The following is a 17,793-nucleotide window of genomic DNA, read 5'->3' as shown; positions in this document are numbered from 1 at the left end:
CATTTTGTGGTTGTTTGGTTCGCCAAAAAGGACGTATGGGTTTTTCCTGAATATGTTTATTTTTATAATGGGGTTTAGCTGATTTTCACTGCTGTGGTTATGTCGCTTTACACTCACGTGATTCACTTACACAGGGATATCAATAAATACATTTTAATATTTGTACTACTCAGATATATTCTTCTGCGGTGAATAGGGTGGGTTGAGTCCAGATCATTGAGCAATGAGTAGGTCTTGAGGATTACATATTTGGTTTATGGAACGGTATCTGTGCTAATTTCAAACTCTTATTTTATGCATCACCCCACCTCACCCATGTGCTTAAGCAGGCATCAGTGTGTTTTCTAAATATTTGACTCTCTTCTGTATTGTAATTCAGTTGATCTGTAGCGATTTTAAAGCGATGTTTCCAGCAATTCTGCCTTGAGTTCAAATCGTCTTCGTAGTCTGACATCAATATATTTTTGGACCAAGTTATCATTTAGAACTCTGCATGTGTGTGAAGTGCAGTGTCCCTGAGATGCATTATCCAACTCGCTTTTTTTGTGAGCTGGCCGCAAACCCTCAGGATTGCTTCAGGCCCTTTTGAGGTTCCGGGGAAGCAGGCTGACCCTTGGTGGATTCTTCTTCGTGATGGGAAATTACAGTGACATGTGCCTGTCCAAACACCTCCATCTAGTTTCTCATTGGTTCCCCCTCTTCCAGTTCAGACTGCCGACAATTTGCAGACCGTACGAAAGAGGAATCGAAAGGCGCTGATTGTCCAAGTGGGGAGATTGTTAGTAAAGCGGCCTGAATGGAGAACACGAGCACCAGGAGATGAAAAATGAGGTGCGTTTCAGAAAGCTTTCCCGATCCCACGGTGTACCTTCCGCTGGGTTTCCAATGAGCGGTTTCGATGTAGGAAGATTGCGTTGAACGCGGAGGGTTGGGACCCATGGAATGGGTAGCACGCAGTATTACTTTAAAGGGTCTGCATTTGCTTCCCCAACCTCACCAATCCTCTCAGCCCCAAGAGTATCCAGCCTTATGTCTTCTGCAGCTGTGGTCAATCCTGCTTGCATCCCAGTCCCTGAACGCATTTTGGAGGAATTTCTCTCTCTTTCGCCATGCTTGTTTCTTCTTTGTGTTGGAAATGTATTTTTATAATGGGGTTTAGCTGATTTTCACTGCTGTTTTTATGGCACTTTACACACACTTCATTCACTTACAGAGAGATATCAATACTGAGGTTCTAAGATGCTTACTAGTCTAATATATTCTTCTGCACTGAAAGGGGCTGTTGAGTCCAGTTTATTGATGAAGGAGTAGGTCGTGTCCACTACATATTCGGTTTTTGGAACGTTATCTGTGCTTATTTCAAACTCGTGTTTTATGCAACATCCCACCTCACCTTTCCCCTTAAGCAGGCTTAAGTGTGTTTTCTAAAAGCGTGACTCTGTTCTGTTTGGGAATTCAGTTCATGGGTAGCTATTTTTACATTCCCTTGATAAGTGATATCATAAGTTTCTTTTTTTGTGGGACTTATTTCACTTAGGATGATCGTACCTAAATCCACTCATCATGCTGCTACTAGCCTCATGGCTGAGTGATATTCCATTGCACCTACATAACACCATTTCTTTGTCCATTTTTCTCTTCCCTGGGATATGAAACGTGTACCGGAGTCGAGGTTCTTGTCAAGACAGCAGCCCTCAAATTTGGGGTGCCTGGGTCTGGTTGATTTTTAATTTTCCCAAGATAAACGCCCATGTGTGGAATTGCCCTACACTCTGGGGTTCTGTGTTTTACATGTTTTGGGAAACAGGATACACTTGTGAAGATTGGCTGTTGGCCATTGACATCCTGCCCATCAGCTTAACAAGGCTCCTTTGTCTCCGTGCCCTGTCCTGCCTTTCTGGTTTTTAGACTTTTTTCGGATGGATATTTTGACCCGGGGAAGAGAGATTTCTTTGTAGTGCTGATTTGCTCTCCCAGCTTGCTTGGTTGGCCAAAAAGGGCGTAGGCGTTTTTTCCTCAGGAAAAAACGCCTACGCCCTTTTTGGCCAACCGCATCATTGTCCACGTTCTGGCGCTTTTCATGTGCTATCAGGATCATTCCGATCTACCTGTTGAAATCCATTTCCTGCAATTCTGCCTTGCGTTCAAAGCCTCTTCGTAGCCTGACCTCAATATATTTTGGGGCGATAGTTATCGTTTAGAACTCTGCAGGTATGGGAAGTGCAGTGGCCCTGAGCTCCATTTTCCAAATCGCTTTTTTGTGAGCTAGACGCAAAACCGCAGGATGGCTTCACGCCCTATTGTCGTTCTGGGGTGGCAGGCTGAGCCTTTGGTGAATTCTTCTTCGTGGTGGGAAGTGAGAGTGACATGTGCCTGTCCAAACACCTCCAGCGAGTCTCTCATTGGTTCCCCCTCTTCCAGTTCATCCTGCGGACACATTGCAGACGGTACGAAAGAGGAATGGAAAGGCGCTGAGTCTCCAAGTGGGGAGATTGTTAGGAAAGCGGCCTGAGTGGAGAACACGAGCACCAGGAGATGAAAAATTTGGTGCGTTTCAGAAAGCTTTCCCGATCCCATGGTGTACCATCCGCTGGGTTTCCAGTGAGTGGTTTCGCTGTAGGAAGATTGCGTTGAACCTGGAGAGTTGGGACCCATGGAATGGGTAGCACGCAGTATTACTTTAAAGGGTCTGCATTTGCTTTCCAAACCTCACCAATCGTCTCAGCCCCAAGAGTGTCCAGCCTTATGTCTTCTGCCGCTGTGGCTGTAGATGTGGCCAATCCCTGTTGCATCATAGTCCCTAAACGCATTTTGGAAGAATTTCTCTCTGTTTTGCCGTGCTTGTTTCTTCTTTGTGTTGGAAATGTATTCTTATAATGGGGTTTAGCTGATTTTCCCTGCTGTTTTTATGCCGCTTTACACACACTTGATTCACTTACAGAGAGATATCAATACTTAGCTTTTAAGATGCTTGCTAGTCTGATATATTCTTCTGCGTTGAATAGTGGCTCTGGAGTCCAGTTTATTGAGCAAGGAGTAGGTCGTGTCCATTACAGATTCCGTTTTTGGAACGGTTTCTGTGCTAATTTCAAACTCGAGTTTTATGCATCACCCCACCCCACCTCAGCTTTCCCCTTAAGCAGGCATAAGTGTATTTTCTAAAAGCGTGACTCTGTTCTGTTTGGGAATTCAGTTCATGGGTAGCGATTTTTACATTCGCTCGATAAGTGATATCCTAAGTTTCTTTTCCTGTGGGACTTATTTCACTTAGGATGATCGTACCTAAATCCACTCAGGATGCTGCTACCAGCCTCATGACATGGATTTCATGGCTGAGTGATATTCCATTGGAGCTACGTAGCACCACTTCTTTGTCCATTTTCTCTTGCCTGGGCTGTGAAACATGTACCGGAGTCGAGGTTCTTGTCAAGACAGCATCCCTCAACTTTGGGGTGCATGTGTTTGGTTGATTTTTAATTTTCCCAAGGTTATTATATTGTTATATAATAACTGAAATGAAAACTACACTAGAAGGAATCAATAGCAGAATAACTGAGGCAGAAGAACGGATAAGTGACCTGGAAGACAGAAGGGTGGAATTCACTGCTTCAGAACAGAATAAAGAAAAAAGAATGAAAAACAAACAAACCTCTGTTTGTTTGTTCTTTAATTTTTCTGGGTCTTTGTTAAACATTTCTTACATCTTCTTGATCTTTGCCTCCATCCTTTTTCCGAGGTCCTGGATCATCTTCACTATAATTATTCTGAATTCTTTTTCTGGAAAGTTGCCTATCTCCACTTCATTTAGTTGTTTTTCTGGGGTTTTATCTTGTTCCTTCATCTGGTACATAGCCCTCTGCCTTTACATCTTGTCTATCTTTCTGTGAATGTGTTTTTTGTTCCACAGGCTGCAGGATTGTAGTTCTTCTTGCTTCTGCTATCTGCCCTCTTGTGGATGAGGCTATCTAAGAGTCTTGTGCAAGTTTCCTGGTGGGAGGTACTGGTGGTGGGTAGAGCTGGTTGTTGCTCTGGTGGGCAGGGCTCAGTCCCTCATTCTTTTTAATGATTTCCAAAGTTTGGACTTCCCTCATGGTCCAGTGGTCAAGACTCTGCGCTTCCACTGCAGGGGGCATGGGTTCAATCCCTGGTCAGGGAACTAAGATCCCACATGCTGTGCGGCATGGTCATTCATTTCCAGAGTCTGAACACCATATCAATTACATTATTAGAGAAAAGCAACCCTTGCGCTGGGCCATGTAGGCTAAGATCAGGATTTATTTAAAAGAAGAAGGTAATTCCTAGCTGGGGTAATATTATGGGTTACAGAGTTCTTAAAGTCTGGTGGTAGGGAGTTCCCTGGTGGCCTAGTGTTGGAATTCCGGGCCTTTGGTGCTGTGGCCCAGGTTCAGTCCCTGGTCAGGGAACTGAGATCCTCTAAGCCATACAGCACAGCCAAAAAAAAAAAAGGCTGTTGGTGAGACTCATCGAGATCTAGTGATTTGCCAAGGGTCACAGAGAGTAGGAACTTGAACACAGTTCATCTTAACTTTAAATCCCATATTTTCCTTCTGGTTGCTTTTGCCTAAACCAAATCGAAAATAAAATACTATAATTCATTGAGTATCTACTGGGTATCTGCTCTGTTCTAGGTACTGTATGTAAATATTTAATCCTCACAACACTCTTAAAAAGGAAATGGTATTATTCCTGTCTAAAGGATAAAGAGGGACTTCCCTTATGGCGCAGTGGTTAAGAATCCACCTGCCAGTGCAGGGGACATGTATTCAAGCCCTGGTCTGGGAAGATCCCTCATGCTGCGAAGCAACTAAGCCTGTGTGCCACAACTGAGCCTCTGCTCTAGAGCCCACGGGCCACACTGCTGAGCCCGCGCGCCACAACTACTGAAGCCTGCGTGCCTAGAGCCCGTGCTCCACAACAAGAGAAGCCACTGCAATGAGAAGCCTGCGTGCCGCAATGAAGAGTAGCCCCCACTCGCCACAACTGGAGAAAGCCCACGTGTAGCAACGAATACCCAACGCAGCCAAAAATAAATAAAATTAAATTAAAAACTGAGGCTCAAGAAATTAAGTACCAGAGGCTTGATTTGGACCTTGCTCAGTCTGTCTCCAAGGCCCATACCATGTGGTCACAAGACCTCTGGGACTAGAGCAATTTCATTCAAGGAGTGATTTGTGATAGGGTCAGGTAGACCCAAAAGGACATACTCCAGAGCTCAGAAACATTGCATCCTAGGAGGTCCAGGGGGAACCTCTAAGAAGTCCGACTAACAAAAATGGATGAGGAAGAATATAGCGGAGTTCACACAAGTGTGTCTCTGAGTTCCCATTACAGGACTCATTCTTCTCCATTGCCATCATATCTACAAGCCCCTTTTCACAGGTCTCCAGAGTTGATATCCTGATTGTGATAGATGCAGTAACCCTTGACAGCTGTCCTGAAGTCCAGACCCAAGCAGAAGGAGCAGAGGCTAGCTCTCAGGTACCCCAAAGCCTTATCTACTGTGAATGGAATAATCCCCAGTTTGCAGCAGACAAAGGTTTTTTTTCCTTTTGGGTTGAGGAATGCATTCTGGGTAAGGAAGTGTTTACAACCCCCATCTGTAGCACTGCAGGCCCAGGGAAGCTCTGTGCTAGACCTTGTTTCTTGGCTTTCAGATGCCCCCTTGTGACTTCTTGTGAGAAGTGCCTCTATTTCTCAGTCCTGAAAAGTTGGCAGTGGCAGCAGCTATTGAGCATATACTGTGTGCCAGGCACAGTCCTCACAATAGCGTTGCAAAGCAAAGGTTTATTTTTCTTGAACAAGTCTCTTTGTGGATATATTTTATATTTTTTTCTAATTTACTTTTTATTTTGAAATAATTTCAAACTTGCAGAAAAGCTGTAAGAATAGTTCAGAGGATTCCAGTATATCCCCACCCAGATATCCCAGTTGTTAACTTCTTGTGTTTGCTTTATCATCCTCTCTCTCCCTCTCTCTTTATATATATATATATATATATAGATAGATAGATAGATAGATAGATAGATAGATAGATAGACAGATAGATAGATAGACAGATAGATAGATAGATTTTTTACACAGGTTATATATGCTGTATATATTTTTTCTGAATCACTTGTGAGTAATACACAAATTTTATGTCCTCTTACCTTTAAATACTTCAGTATGCACTTGCTGAAATCAAGGACACTTCCTGAATAATCACAGTACATCTGTCAAAACAAGGAAACCGGCACTGATACTATACTGTCATCCAGTTTGCCAGCCCCGTTCAAATTTTGCTGGTTTACCCAACAATGTCCTTTATAATCACTCTTTCCTTTGTGGTCCAGGGTCTAATCCAGGATCATATTATTTGCCTTCTGTCTGGAGTACTTCCTCAGTATTTCCTTTTATAACCCTGATATTTTTGAAATGTAGGCCACTTTGGGTTTGTCTGATGTTTCCTCATGATTAGATTTAGTTTATGTATTTGGGCAAGAATACTCCTGATGTGATTCTCCATCCTAAGAGCATGGTATTGGGAGCCACACAATGTAGATTTGTCTCATTACTGGTGATGTTAACCTTTTGTTTTGTTTTTGAGATATAATTCACAAACCATAAAATTCACCCTTTTAAAGTGCAATTGGTGGTTTTTAGTATATTCACAAGGTAGTGCAGCCATCGCCACCAATGCCAGAACGTTTCATCACCCCAGAAAGAAACCCCATATACTTCAACAGTCACTCCCCATGCCCCAGCCCTGGCAACCACTAATCAGCTGACTCTCTGTCTCTGTGGATTTGCCTATTCTGAATGTTTTATATAAATGGAATCATATTATATGTGGCCTTTTGTGTGTGGCTTCTTTCACTTAGCATAAAGTTTTCAAGGTTCATTCATGTTGTAGCATGCATCAGTACGTCATTCTTTTTTGTTGCCAAGTAATAGCCCACTTGTGACGGTTAATTTTATTTGTCAACATGACTGAGCCATGTTGCCCAGATATTTGGTCAAACATTCTGGATGTTTCTGTGTTTCTTGGATGACACTGACATTTAAATCAGTGGACTTTGAGTACAGCAGACCTTCCATAATGTAAGGCCTCATCCAATCAGTTGAAGGCCTTAATAGAGAAAGACTGACCTCCCCCAAGCAAGAAGGAATTCTACCAAAGGATTGCCTTTGGACTCAAACTGCAACTGTTCCCTGGGTCTCCTGGCCTACCCTGCAGATTTTGGACTCTTCAAGTCTCCATAACTGCATGAGCCAATTCCTTAAAATAAATCTCTACACACACACACACACACACACACACACACACACACACACACACACACACACATCTTATTGTCTCTTTCCCTCGAGAACCCTAATACACCATTGTATGGATACACTACAGTTTTTTAATCCATCAGATGATAGACATTTGGATTGTTTTCACTTTTTAGCTATTATGGATAATGCTGCTGTGAACATTCATGTACAAGTTTTTTTGTGAACATATATTTTTAGTTCTATTGGATATATACTTAACAGTGGAACTGCTTGGTCATATGGTAACTCTATGTTTAATGTTTTGAGAGACTGCCAACTATTTTCCAAAGTGGCTGCACCATTTTACATTCCCACCAGCAATGTATAAGTGTTCTGATTTCTCCATGTCCTTGCCAGTGCTTGTTTTTGTCCATCCTTTTTATTTTAGTCAGGCAATGTTAACTCAGTTAAAATGGTATCTACCAGGTTTCTCCACAGCAAAGTTAATAAGCATTTTGGGTGGAGCTACTTTGAGAGTATATAAATATCCTATTCCTCATCAATCTTGTATGAACAAGTTTTAGCATTCTTTAATGATTTCTGTCTGAATCAGTTATTCCTATGATAATTGCCAAATGGTGATTTTCTAATTCCATTATTCTTTTTACATTTATAATCAGCATTCTACTGTAAGGAAAAACTTTCCCTTCTCCCTCATTTATATATTCATTCACTCATTCATTCATCAGATATATTATTATAGATTACTTATGGATTCATCTTTTATTCTATGGATTATAATCTGTTATTATGATTATTTATTTTGCTATTTAGAGTATCCCATTTGGGCCAATGGGGGCTCCTTCAAACTGGATCCTGTGTCCTTTTGACATGTTTCCATCATTCTTTGATCACTTCTGTATTCTCTGGTACCACAAGATATTCAAGCCTCAACTTATACTTTCCCATCCCAGCCCTGGAATCAGTTGTTTGTCTAAATAGCCCTGGTTCCTTTTAGTGGAGAATAGTATTCAGAAACCAAAACCTGGGCAATAATATGCTCTTTACCAGTGGGGTATTACTGCTTCTTGGCCCTATCAGTAGATAGTACATATACACATCTCTCTGCATCCATCATTCTATGTATATATTAAAAATCATGCATTCACACTGATGTCACCTATTCCAATCCAGCTCCACCTTTTACATATTTCCTCCTTTCTCCAACAATGAGAAGCTTCACTCTCATAATTCTTAGTATATTCACTTATTTGCTCAATACTGCTGTGAGTAACCAATCTTCCAGCCACACAGGCCACACAGGCCATCTCCTCCCCTTTTACTATGGCCCTTGCACACCTGGTGTCCCTCAGATAGAGTCGCCTCCTTCCTCTCCATTCACCTCAGCCAGTCCCAGACTAAGCAAGGCCTTCCCCCAACCCTCTGAGTTTAATTTTTAACACTTTTTCTGGCAATAAGAGTAAAACAGGTAATTCCCTGGCAGTCCAGTGGTTAGGATTCGGCACTTTCACCACGGGTGGCCCGGGTTCGATCCCCGGTTGGGGAACTAAGATCCTGCAAGCTGTGTGGCTAAAAAAAAAAAAAAGAGAGCGTAAAACAAATGGCCAATACACAAGAAAAAAAAAGTTCAATTTAAGTAATTAAATAAAAATACAAATTAAATACATAAGAAAGCTTAGAAATGCAAAAAAATATAAAGAGTAATTCATATTTTTATTTTATAACTAGGCAATTGTAGCTAAGAAATAACTGTTTTAAGGTCATAAAACTAGCTAACAGATAGGATTTGGCTCTGAGTCTACTGCCTCAATGTTGAGGGAGCATCTTCTATGTGATGTGTGCTTTTGTATAGTTTTATTTAATATTTATTTATTTAATATTTTCACACCAACCCTGTGGTGGAGTTCATGTTAATAATCCCATTTATTCAAGGAAACTTAGACTTGGGGCCATTAAGTAAACTTGCTTCAGTTCGCACAAATGGCATGTGACTACAGCAACATCAAGATATGGTCACTCTGGAATGGATAAAGAAGATGTGGTACATATATACAATGGAATATTACTCAGCCATTAAAAGGAATGGGATTGGGTCATTTGTAGAGACGTGGATGGATCTAGAGACTGTCATACAGAGTGAAGTAAGTCAGAAAGAGAAAAACAAATATCGAATATATATGTAATCTAGAAAAATGGTACAGATGAACCAGTTTGCAGGGCAGAAATAGAGACACAGATATAGAGAACAAACATATGGACACCAAGGGGGGAAAGTGGAGGGGTGGCGGTGGTGGTGGTGGTGTGATGAATTGGGAGACTAGGATTGACATGTATACACCGATGTGTATAAAATGGATAACTAATAACCTGATGTATAAAAAAAAAATTTTTTTTAAGTGGGTCACTCTGACCAGTCAACCCACCCAAAACCTATACTTTACTTCTTAGCTTTTAAATTGATTTCTCTGTCCTTTGGCCCAACTCCAAAAGTGTGTTTTACCACTTCCAGATATACCTAAATATACCTAAAATCGATCTTTTGCCTCAAAAAATATGAAAGATCTACTTTAAGGCAGGCCCTTTTCTGTAATAGTGTGGCTTCAGAGGACCCAGGGAAGTTCTTAAATATCTCAGTCATTAGTATCTGAAGTGCCATCAGGGAACTATCAAGATTTTCCATCCACAATTAGAGATGAGGTTTAAAATGTAGCACCCCTCTTTTCCCTGTATGACTGATATTTGATCCTTTCTTAAGAATACGTTTCCATTTGAGAGGAGTAAGAAGCTAAGTACTTAGAGAGATACTCCTGAGGAAGAAGGAGGAGGAGAGGAAGGGCTGTAGTGTGGCGCTGGCCCAGGGATGGACCAGTGGAACAATAGTCCAGATACAAACCCATGCATGTATGTAACATTTGTATATAACACAGAAGTCATACAGATTTGTGGGGAAACAATGGACTGTTGAGTAAATGGTTCTGGGATAGTGGGATGTCTAAAAGAAAAAAACAATACCTACCTGGCACCATAAACAGGAAAATAAGTTCTATGTGGATTAAAGATTTTAAAGTAAAATGGACTTTTGGAAGAATATGTAGGTGAAGATCTTTATGACCTTGTATAGGGAATATTTCTTAAACTAGATGCAAAATGATAACCAAAAAGGAACAGATTGATAAATTTGACCCCATTTAAAAAAATGGTAAAAAGACAAGCTCCAAGGTGGAAGGGGTTTGTATTTTATATTATCAGCAAAGAAGCATGAAGAGTCACAAATCAATTTGTAAAAAAAGAATGGCCCAATAGAAAAATGGACAAAAGATGTAAATAGGCATTTCATGAGGAAAAATAATTGCAAATAAAAATGAAAAGACCTCCACCAAGAAATGCAAATTAAAATCCACAATGAGATGCTATTTCACACCTATATTGGCAACCATTAAAAAATCTGACACCAAGAATTGGTGAGAATGTGGAGTAAAAAGGAACTCTCACACACCGCTATTTTGCCATTGTAAATTAGAATCACTACATCAGAAAACTGTCTGATATTACCTTGCAGAGTTGACACACATGCCCAAATGTTCAGGATCAGCAGAGAATGCGATACAACCTCTGTGAAGACAAGTCACCCCCCCACACACGCACAAACACATACATGTTTGCATTAATGATACCATTTATATAAAGTTTAAAAATATGAAAGGGTAAACAGGTTGTTTGGGATACATGCAGTGGTATGTGCAGCTGGCTGTGCCAACTTGGGAGAAATTGGCAAATGCTACAAATCAGAGCTATTTTTTTTCCTTCTGGTGAGCCTGTTAAACATTTAGCAGTACACCATCAGATACATGCATAGTAGTAAAATGATAAAGAAACGCAAGAGAATAATAAACAGGTAGGGAGGGGCACACAGGGGCAGCAGTCCTTCAATAACAAATGTTCTAATGCTGCTCTTTCTTGCATGTAAACTATTTCATAAGAAAAAAAGGAATGAGTAGGAGTTAGCTGGGCCAAGCAAGGGTTGGTGGTGGGTTTGGTGGGTAGGGTCTGGGTAGAGGTGGCAGCATAGGTGAATGAGAGAGAATGGTTAGCTGGGCATTTGCAAGTGCTGTAGTGAATTCTGACGAGCTGATGAAGTGTGAGAAGTAAGAGCAGACAGGAGGGAACAGATCACTGAGCACCTGTGTGCCAGGATAAACGGCTTGCATTAACTCTGGGCAGTGTTACGGAGCCCAAGTTCTCTCGGCTCGCCACACGACAGGCCAATAAATGGGGAGACCAGTTGTTGGGGCAGGAATAACGACTTTAATTGGAAAGCAAGCAAACCGAGAAGATGGCAGACTAGTGTCTCAGAAAACCATCTTCCTCAGTACAAATTTGGGCTCCTTTTACACAGGAAGGGGAGAGTGGGGCCCCACTGCGATGCCTACCAATGGTTGAGCAGGACTGCTATTGGTCGCGCCTGCCCTGCCCTTATTACAAGTGGAGTGAGGTCTTGGCAGGGTAGAGACAAGGTGGCAGGACAGTGAGGAAGTCGTGGTGACCTTGCTGAAAGATGAAAGCCAAAGCAAGGCCATGGCTAGGAGGAGGAGGAGCAGAGGAGGAGCTCGAGAGGCGTCTAGGAGGTAAAATGGTCTGAGCTTGGTGACTGGGTGTAGGATGTGAGTGGAAAACCACACTGCTGCCCTCAAGGAGGTGGAGTGGAACTCCCCACTCTTTAAGGGTGGACTGTGAAATGACTTCCTTTGAAAGAGTACAATCCAGAAATGGGGAAATTAAAGTAACTTTATAGGGGAGAAATCTGACAAACACTACCTCAGCAGGTGATCAAGGTCAACGTTGACAGTGATAAGTCATGGTGATGGTACCTTTGACCTGATGGCATGAGGATGACACTTTACCTCTGTGGTCTTCCTTCCAAAGCACCCCAACCCCAATCTAAATCATAAGAAAAACATCAAACAAATCCCAATTGAGAGACAGTCTACAAAATACCTGACCAGTACTCCTTAAACTGTCCAAGTCATTAAAAACATGGAAAGTTTGAGGAACAGCTGTAGCCAAGAGGAGCCTCAGGAGACATGACAACTAAGTTTATTTTTTTGGCCACGCCATGTGGCATGTGGGGTCTTAGTTACCTGACCAGGGATCTAACCCGCACCCCCTGCTTTGGGAGTGTGGAGTCTTAACCACTAGACCGCCAGGGAAATCCCCACAACTAAGTTTAATGTGATATCCTGGATCAGATCCTGGAACAGGAAAAAACAAAACAACACAAAACAAAAAACACCATTAGGGGCTTCCCTGATGGTGCGGTGGTTAAGAATCCACTTGCCAATGCAGGGGACACGGGCTTGCAGGGGACACGGGTTCGAGCCCTGGTCCGGGAAGATCCTACATGCCACAGAGCATCTAAGCCCATGCACCACTACTACTGAGCCTGCGTGCCATAACAACTGAAGCCCGCACACCTAGAGCCCATGCTGCACAACAACAGAAGCCACCGCAATGAGAAGCCCGCGCACCGCAGCGAAGGGTAGCTCCCCCTTGCTCGCTACAACTAGAGAAAGCCCGCACACAGCAACAAAGACCCAACACAGCCAAAAATAAGTAAATAAATTTCTTTTAAAAAACAAAACAAACAAAAGGCATTAGGGTAAAAACTAGGAAATCTGAATAAAGCATGGAGTTATGTTATAAATGATGTACCGATATTGGTTATTATTTGTGATAAACATACCATACTCATGTAACGTGTTAATGATAGGGGAAACCTGGTGTGGGGCATATGAGAGCTCTACTATCTTCACACCTTTTCTGAAAATCTAAAAGCATTCTAAAATAAAGATTTAGTTTTTAAAAATAGCCAAATCTATTTGTCTGAAAACTTTTAATTAAAACCAACTGCTACTCTCCTTTTAAAACTGTTTTCTTTTTTTAAATTTACTTATTATTTTTTCTGAATTTTATTATTTTTTTATACAGCAGGTTCTTATTAGTTATCTATTTTATGCATATTAGTGTGTGTATGTCAATCCCCATTTCCCAATTCATCCCACCACCACCCCCCCGCCACTTTCCCCCCTTGGTGTCCATACAAAAAACTCTGTTTTCTGAGTTGAGTGATCCTTAGGCTCACAGAATCAGTCCCAGTTTTCTCAGTCCCTCTTCTACTGGCACTGCTGAGAAGGCGGTTTGCTTAGGCAGGAAGGATTACAACTCCCAGAGTGCCCCTGTGCGGTTGTCAGGAGCAACCACTGAATGCAGACTAACAGATCCGCTGGAGCCAGGACTATCCACTGACTGACAACCAGCCAGCCATGGGCCAGGATTATTACTCTGTGCTCCAAATCACTCGCAATTCAGAAGATGCCCAGATCAAGAATGCGTGAGTGGGGGTAGGAGCGAGGCTTTTGGGTTGTGCTGGGACAGGCCCACCCTCATCTCTTCCAAACTGAGCTTTCCTGCACAGCTTAGGGCAGGCAAGGTAGACCTTGTTCCTTTTCTTGCTTCTTGCACACCTACTTCCTGGCTTTGGGCTGGATCAGGGTTCCCAATCCATCATCCTTTACTCTCTATGCCCTGTCTGCTCTCCTGGGTACCCTGGTTTTCCTAGCAATGAAATGGGAACAAAGGAGACTTTATGCTTAATATTATGGAGACCCAAAGTATTGTGAACAGGAGAGTGACCTGACCAGATGGGTGTATTACATATTTTATTCTGGCTGTCCACGTGGGGTTTGGGCATTGAATAAATTACATCTCTGAATAGTTCCATCAAGTCTTGGGGACTTTGTGGTGTGTCTAAGACAAGAATCAGCACATTTTTCTGAAAAAATATTTTTTGACGAATATTTACTGAGTGCCTACTTATATGGGTTTGTTGCAGTCTCAGCAGCTAGAGATATCGTGAATCAGACAGATGTGCAGCTTAACTTTGTTGATGGATACAGATGTTGAATAAGTCACAGCAAGCTTGATGAATGTTACAAAAGGGGACATACAGGGCATGGGGAAGCTATCTTGGAAGGAGAGAGACCCCTTCAGAAGCTGTCATGATAATCAAGGCAAAAGATGAGGCTTGAAACAGGGCAGTGGGCTGGAGAGAGAAGAGAGAATGGACTTTGCTATAAATTGGATAATTGTAGGGTAAAGAAAGGGAGGAATCTAGGACAATTTAATTAAGGTTGTATGGTAATAGCTATACTTACTGAATTGTGCAGATGCTGTACTGAGAACCTTCCATCATTATATCACTTAATCCTCACAACAGCCTGAGAGGTAGGTACCATTATTATCCCAAGGCTATGTGCCTAGTAACCGGCAGAGCCAGTATTCAGACACCTTGCCTGCTCTAATTGCCTACCACAGGCCATGTCCCATAGGGGATCTCAGTGGGGTAAGTAGAGAGAGTCTACAGTGTGGCTGGCGAAACAAGACACAAGCTCGTTAATTAATTAGAGAACAATTCGGGACAGTGTGTGATGTCACCCACTGTTCATAGCATTTCATTAGCCAGTGAGACCTGTCTAGGGAAAGGTCACAAGGAGGGAGGGCAGTTGGAATGCAGAAAGATAAGCCCAACTTAAGCACTGGAAAGAGCCAGGTCTGAACCTAGGTTCTCCTATCTGCTAGCTGTGTGAACTGGGCAAATTGCTTAACCTTTCTGAGCCTCAGTTTTCCCATCTCTTAAAAAAAATAAAATGAAAAATAAGAATTGTTGTGGTATTGAAATAGAATTATATGAGATAATGAGCATGAAAATGCCCAGCAATCATTTGCATCTGAAACCATGTCTTATAAAGAGTGATTAAAAGAACCATATATGTTCCAAACAACAGTCCTTAACCTTTCTCCCCTAAAACAACCCTTTTAAAAAAACCTATTTATTTATTTATTTATTTATTTATTTATTTAGGGCTGCATTGGGACTTCATTGCTGTACGCGAGTTTTCTCTAGTTGCAGCGAGCGGGGGCTACTCTTCGTTGCGGTGTGCGGGCTTCTCACTGCGGTGGCTTCTCTTGTTGCAGAGTACGGGCTCTAGGCACGTGGACTTCAGTAGTTGTGGCATGTAGACTCAGTAGTTTGGTTCCCAGGCTCTAGAGTGCAGGCTCAGTAGTTGTGGTGCACAGGTTTAGTTGCTCCACAGCATGTGGAATCTTCCTGGACCCATGTCCCCTGTGTTGGCAGGCGGATTCTTAACCAACCACTGCACCACCAGGGAAGTCCCCCTGAAACAACTCTTAAGGCATGAGTCACATGTTTGACACACTCTCCCATGGAAGTACCTAGATTTTGACCCCTCCCCCCCAAAAAGGCTAAACTTATATAATGAAGACAAGCACCACGATGATTCTTAGTCGCCCCGCTATTAACTTCTCACTCGTTCATCCTAGGCTGCCACATCTGGGCTGTGACTTCACCCCTTTCTCTCCCACTCAGGAAGGCAAGTGAATGAGAGTAATGTTACTGCAGAACTTAAAACCACTCAAGTTTATATGGAAAACTGAACTCTTCTCAAACCTCCTTACTTTTACTCACTGTTAGAGTTTTCCTGCAATTCTCACACCTGACTACATACAACCTTTGTAATTGAGAAGGGCTGGTTTAGAAGTCTCAGGGAGGGTGTGAAAATTGCCTTCAAGTCTGTCAAGGTAGACAGAGCAGATTCTGTCTGTAAGGCCCCCCAAGGCAGAGCCAGGACCAGGACCCTCGTGGATGGAGGCAGAGTCGCAGGACAGCAGACCCAGCTCAGTAAGAGAAAGCTTTGCCTAAAAGTCAGACTGGCCCCATAGTGAAATGGGCTGCCTTGCGGGATAGTGATTTCACAACGTTTACTCACTACACTTGGTGCTAGGCACTGAGGACACAGAGAACTGGACACAGCAACTGGAGGGACTCACTCACAGGCTGGTGGGAGAGACATATCCATCAAACAACGGAAGCACCATGTGCTAAAAGTACGAGGATCAAAGGCACTTGGGGATGTGGGAAAGAGTATCTAATCTAGACTGGAAACTGCAGTCAGGGAAGACATCCTGGAGGAGTTGACCCCTGAGTTGAATGTAGAAGGATGAATAAATATTTGCCAGGAGGAGATGAAAGGGTCTGGAGAGGGGTGAGCATTCCAGGTAAAGGGAGGAGAATGTCAAAGCCATGAGCAGTGCAGAGTGCGGGGTTTGGAGCCTGGAGAGGAGGACAGGAGAGGTTGTGGGAGCAGAGAGGGAGAGCTGTGAGAAGGGCAGAGAGAGAAGCGGAAGTTGAATCTCAGAGACATTTGAATTTTATGCTGAAGACAAAGGGGGAACCAGTAAAGGGTTCAGGCAGGAGAATGACTTGGTCAGGGAGCACTTTAAAAACATCAAATTAACAAAAGATAGAGAGAGATTAAACTGGTGGCAGCACACAGAATAGACTGGAGAGGGGGAAACTGGAAACAGGAAGACATGGTTCTGCAATGGTTGTAGGGATGAAGAAGCAGCAGGAAAACATTATTTAGAAGGAAAAGCTGCTGTGCCTTGGTGATGGGATGGGAGTGGAGGGGACGAAGGAGAACTTGGAGTGGAAGATACTCAGCTTTTCTGCTTCAGGGTCTGGACAAATGGGGAAAAGTTTAGGGAATGAAAATGTGTGCACGTTTGGGCTCACTGAGGTTGTGGGGCCTGTGAGACACTGGAGAGGAGGTACCGAGTAGGCAGCTAGGTACAGAGGTCTGGAGCCAAGGGAGTGAACTGGTTTGAGATAGATATTTGGGAATCATCAGCGTGTAGCTGGTGCTCAAAGCCGTCAGCCGGCTGAGCTTGTCCATGGAGTGTGTGTGGAGTGGAGTAAGAAGCACGGCAGAACTCTGGGGTCACCAGCATGGAAGGTATGAGCAGGGCTGAAGAGACGCCCTGTGACCCGGCAGACCGTGTGTGGGACCACATGTGTACTGAGTAACTGAGGAGGCTGTGCGGATGCCCTCCTTTTGCTCCTGCAGACCTCCACCCCACCTTTCTGCACCCTGCTCTCTGCTCTGGGAGACTGGCCCATATGAACTGCATCAGTAGACCTCCTGGCCCTCAGGCTTCCAGATGCATCCTGCAAAAGGAGCACAAGGCAGGAGATTGGGAGGGAGGAGAGTGGGGCAGGGGTATTTATTTCCATCTCCCTTCTTATGGGATCTGTTCAGGTTGGCTATGGCCCTGAATCAAAGATCACAGCTTTTACCAAGGCCCTGTCCACACACTCTCTCCTGTGGGATTTCAGTAACCTCTCCTTCCCCTCACTGCTACAGGCTCATGGGTGGTCAGGGCACCTCAGGACTTGTAGCCTCAAGGAACTGTGCTGTCCCTTGTGGTTTCCTGCCCCACCTCTCACACCTTGGTGTGTGGTGCATTATTAAACTCTCCACAAATCACCAGCTCCTGCGATGTCTTTCCTCCTGGGATGTAATGATACAGATCCCCAGATGCTGCAGGTGTGGCATCCCTGTGTGGTGGGGTTGGGCAGATGGGGGAAAGAGGGACTTC

At 43.2% G+C, this 17,793-nt stretch overlaps 1 protein-coding gene across 12 annotated transcripts in view; it reads left to right on the top strand.

The window, feature by feature from the left end:
* The first annotated feature begins 749 nt into the window (after window positions 1–749).
* The window catches only part of DNAJB13 (DnaJ heat shock protein family (Hsp40) member B13), an 83,061-nt gene continuing 66,017 nt past the window's right edge, over window positions 750–17,793 (top strand). For all 12 annotated transcript variants that reach the window (XR_010841411.1, XR_010841410.1, XR_010841408.1 and 9 more), the window contains exon 1: window positions 750–831. Coding sequence is in view for 7 of the 12 variants with exons in the window: in XM_067038540.1 (XP_066894641.1) it covers window positions 827–831 (5 nt within the window). In the remaining 5 variants the exon portion in view is untranslated. The remainder of the gene's footprint in view (window positions 832–17,793) is intronic.

The sequence above is a fragment of the Kogia breviceps genome, chromosome 7 (assembly GCF_026419965.1).
Source record: "Kogia breviceps isolate mKogBre1 chromosome 7, mKogBre1 haplotype 1, whole genome shotgun sequence".
NCBI lineage: Eukaryota > Metazoa > Chordata > Mammalia > Artiodactyla > Physeteridae > Kogia > Kogia breviceps.
This window is presented reverse-complemented; position numbering and strand designations above follow the sequence as displayed.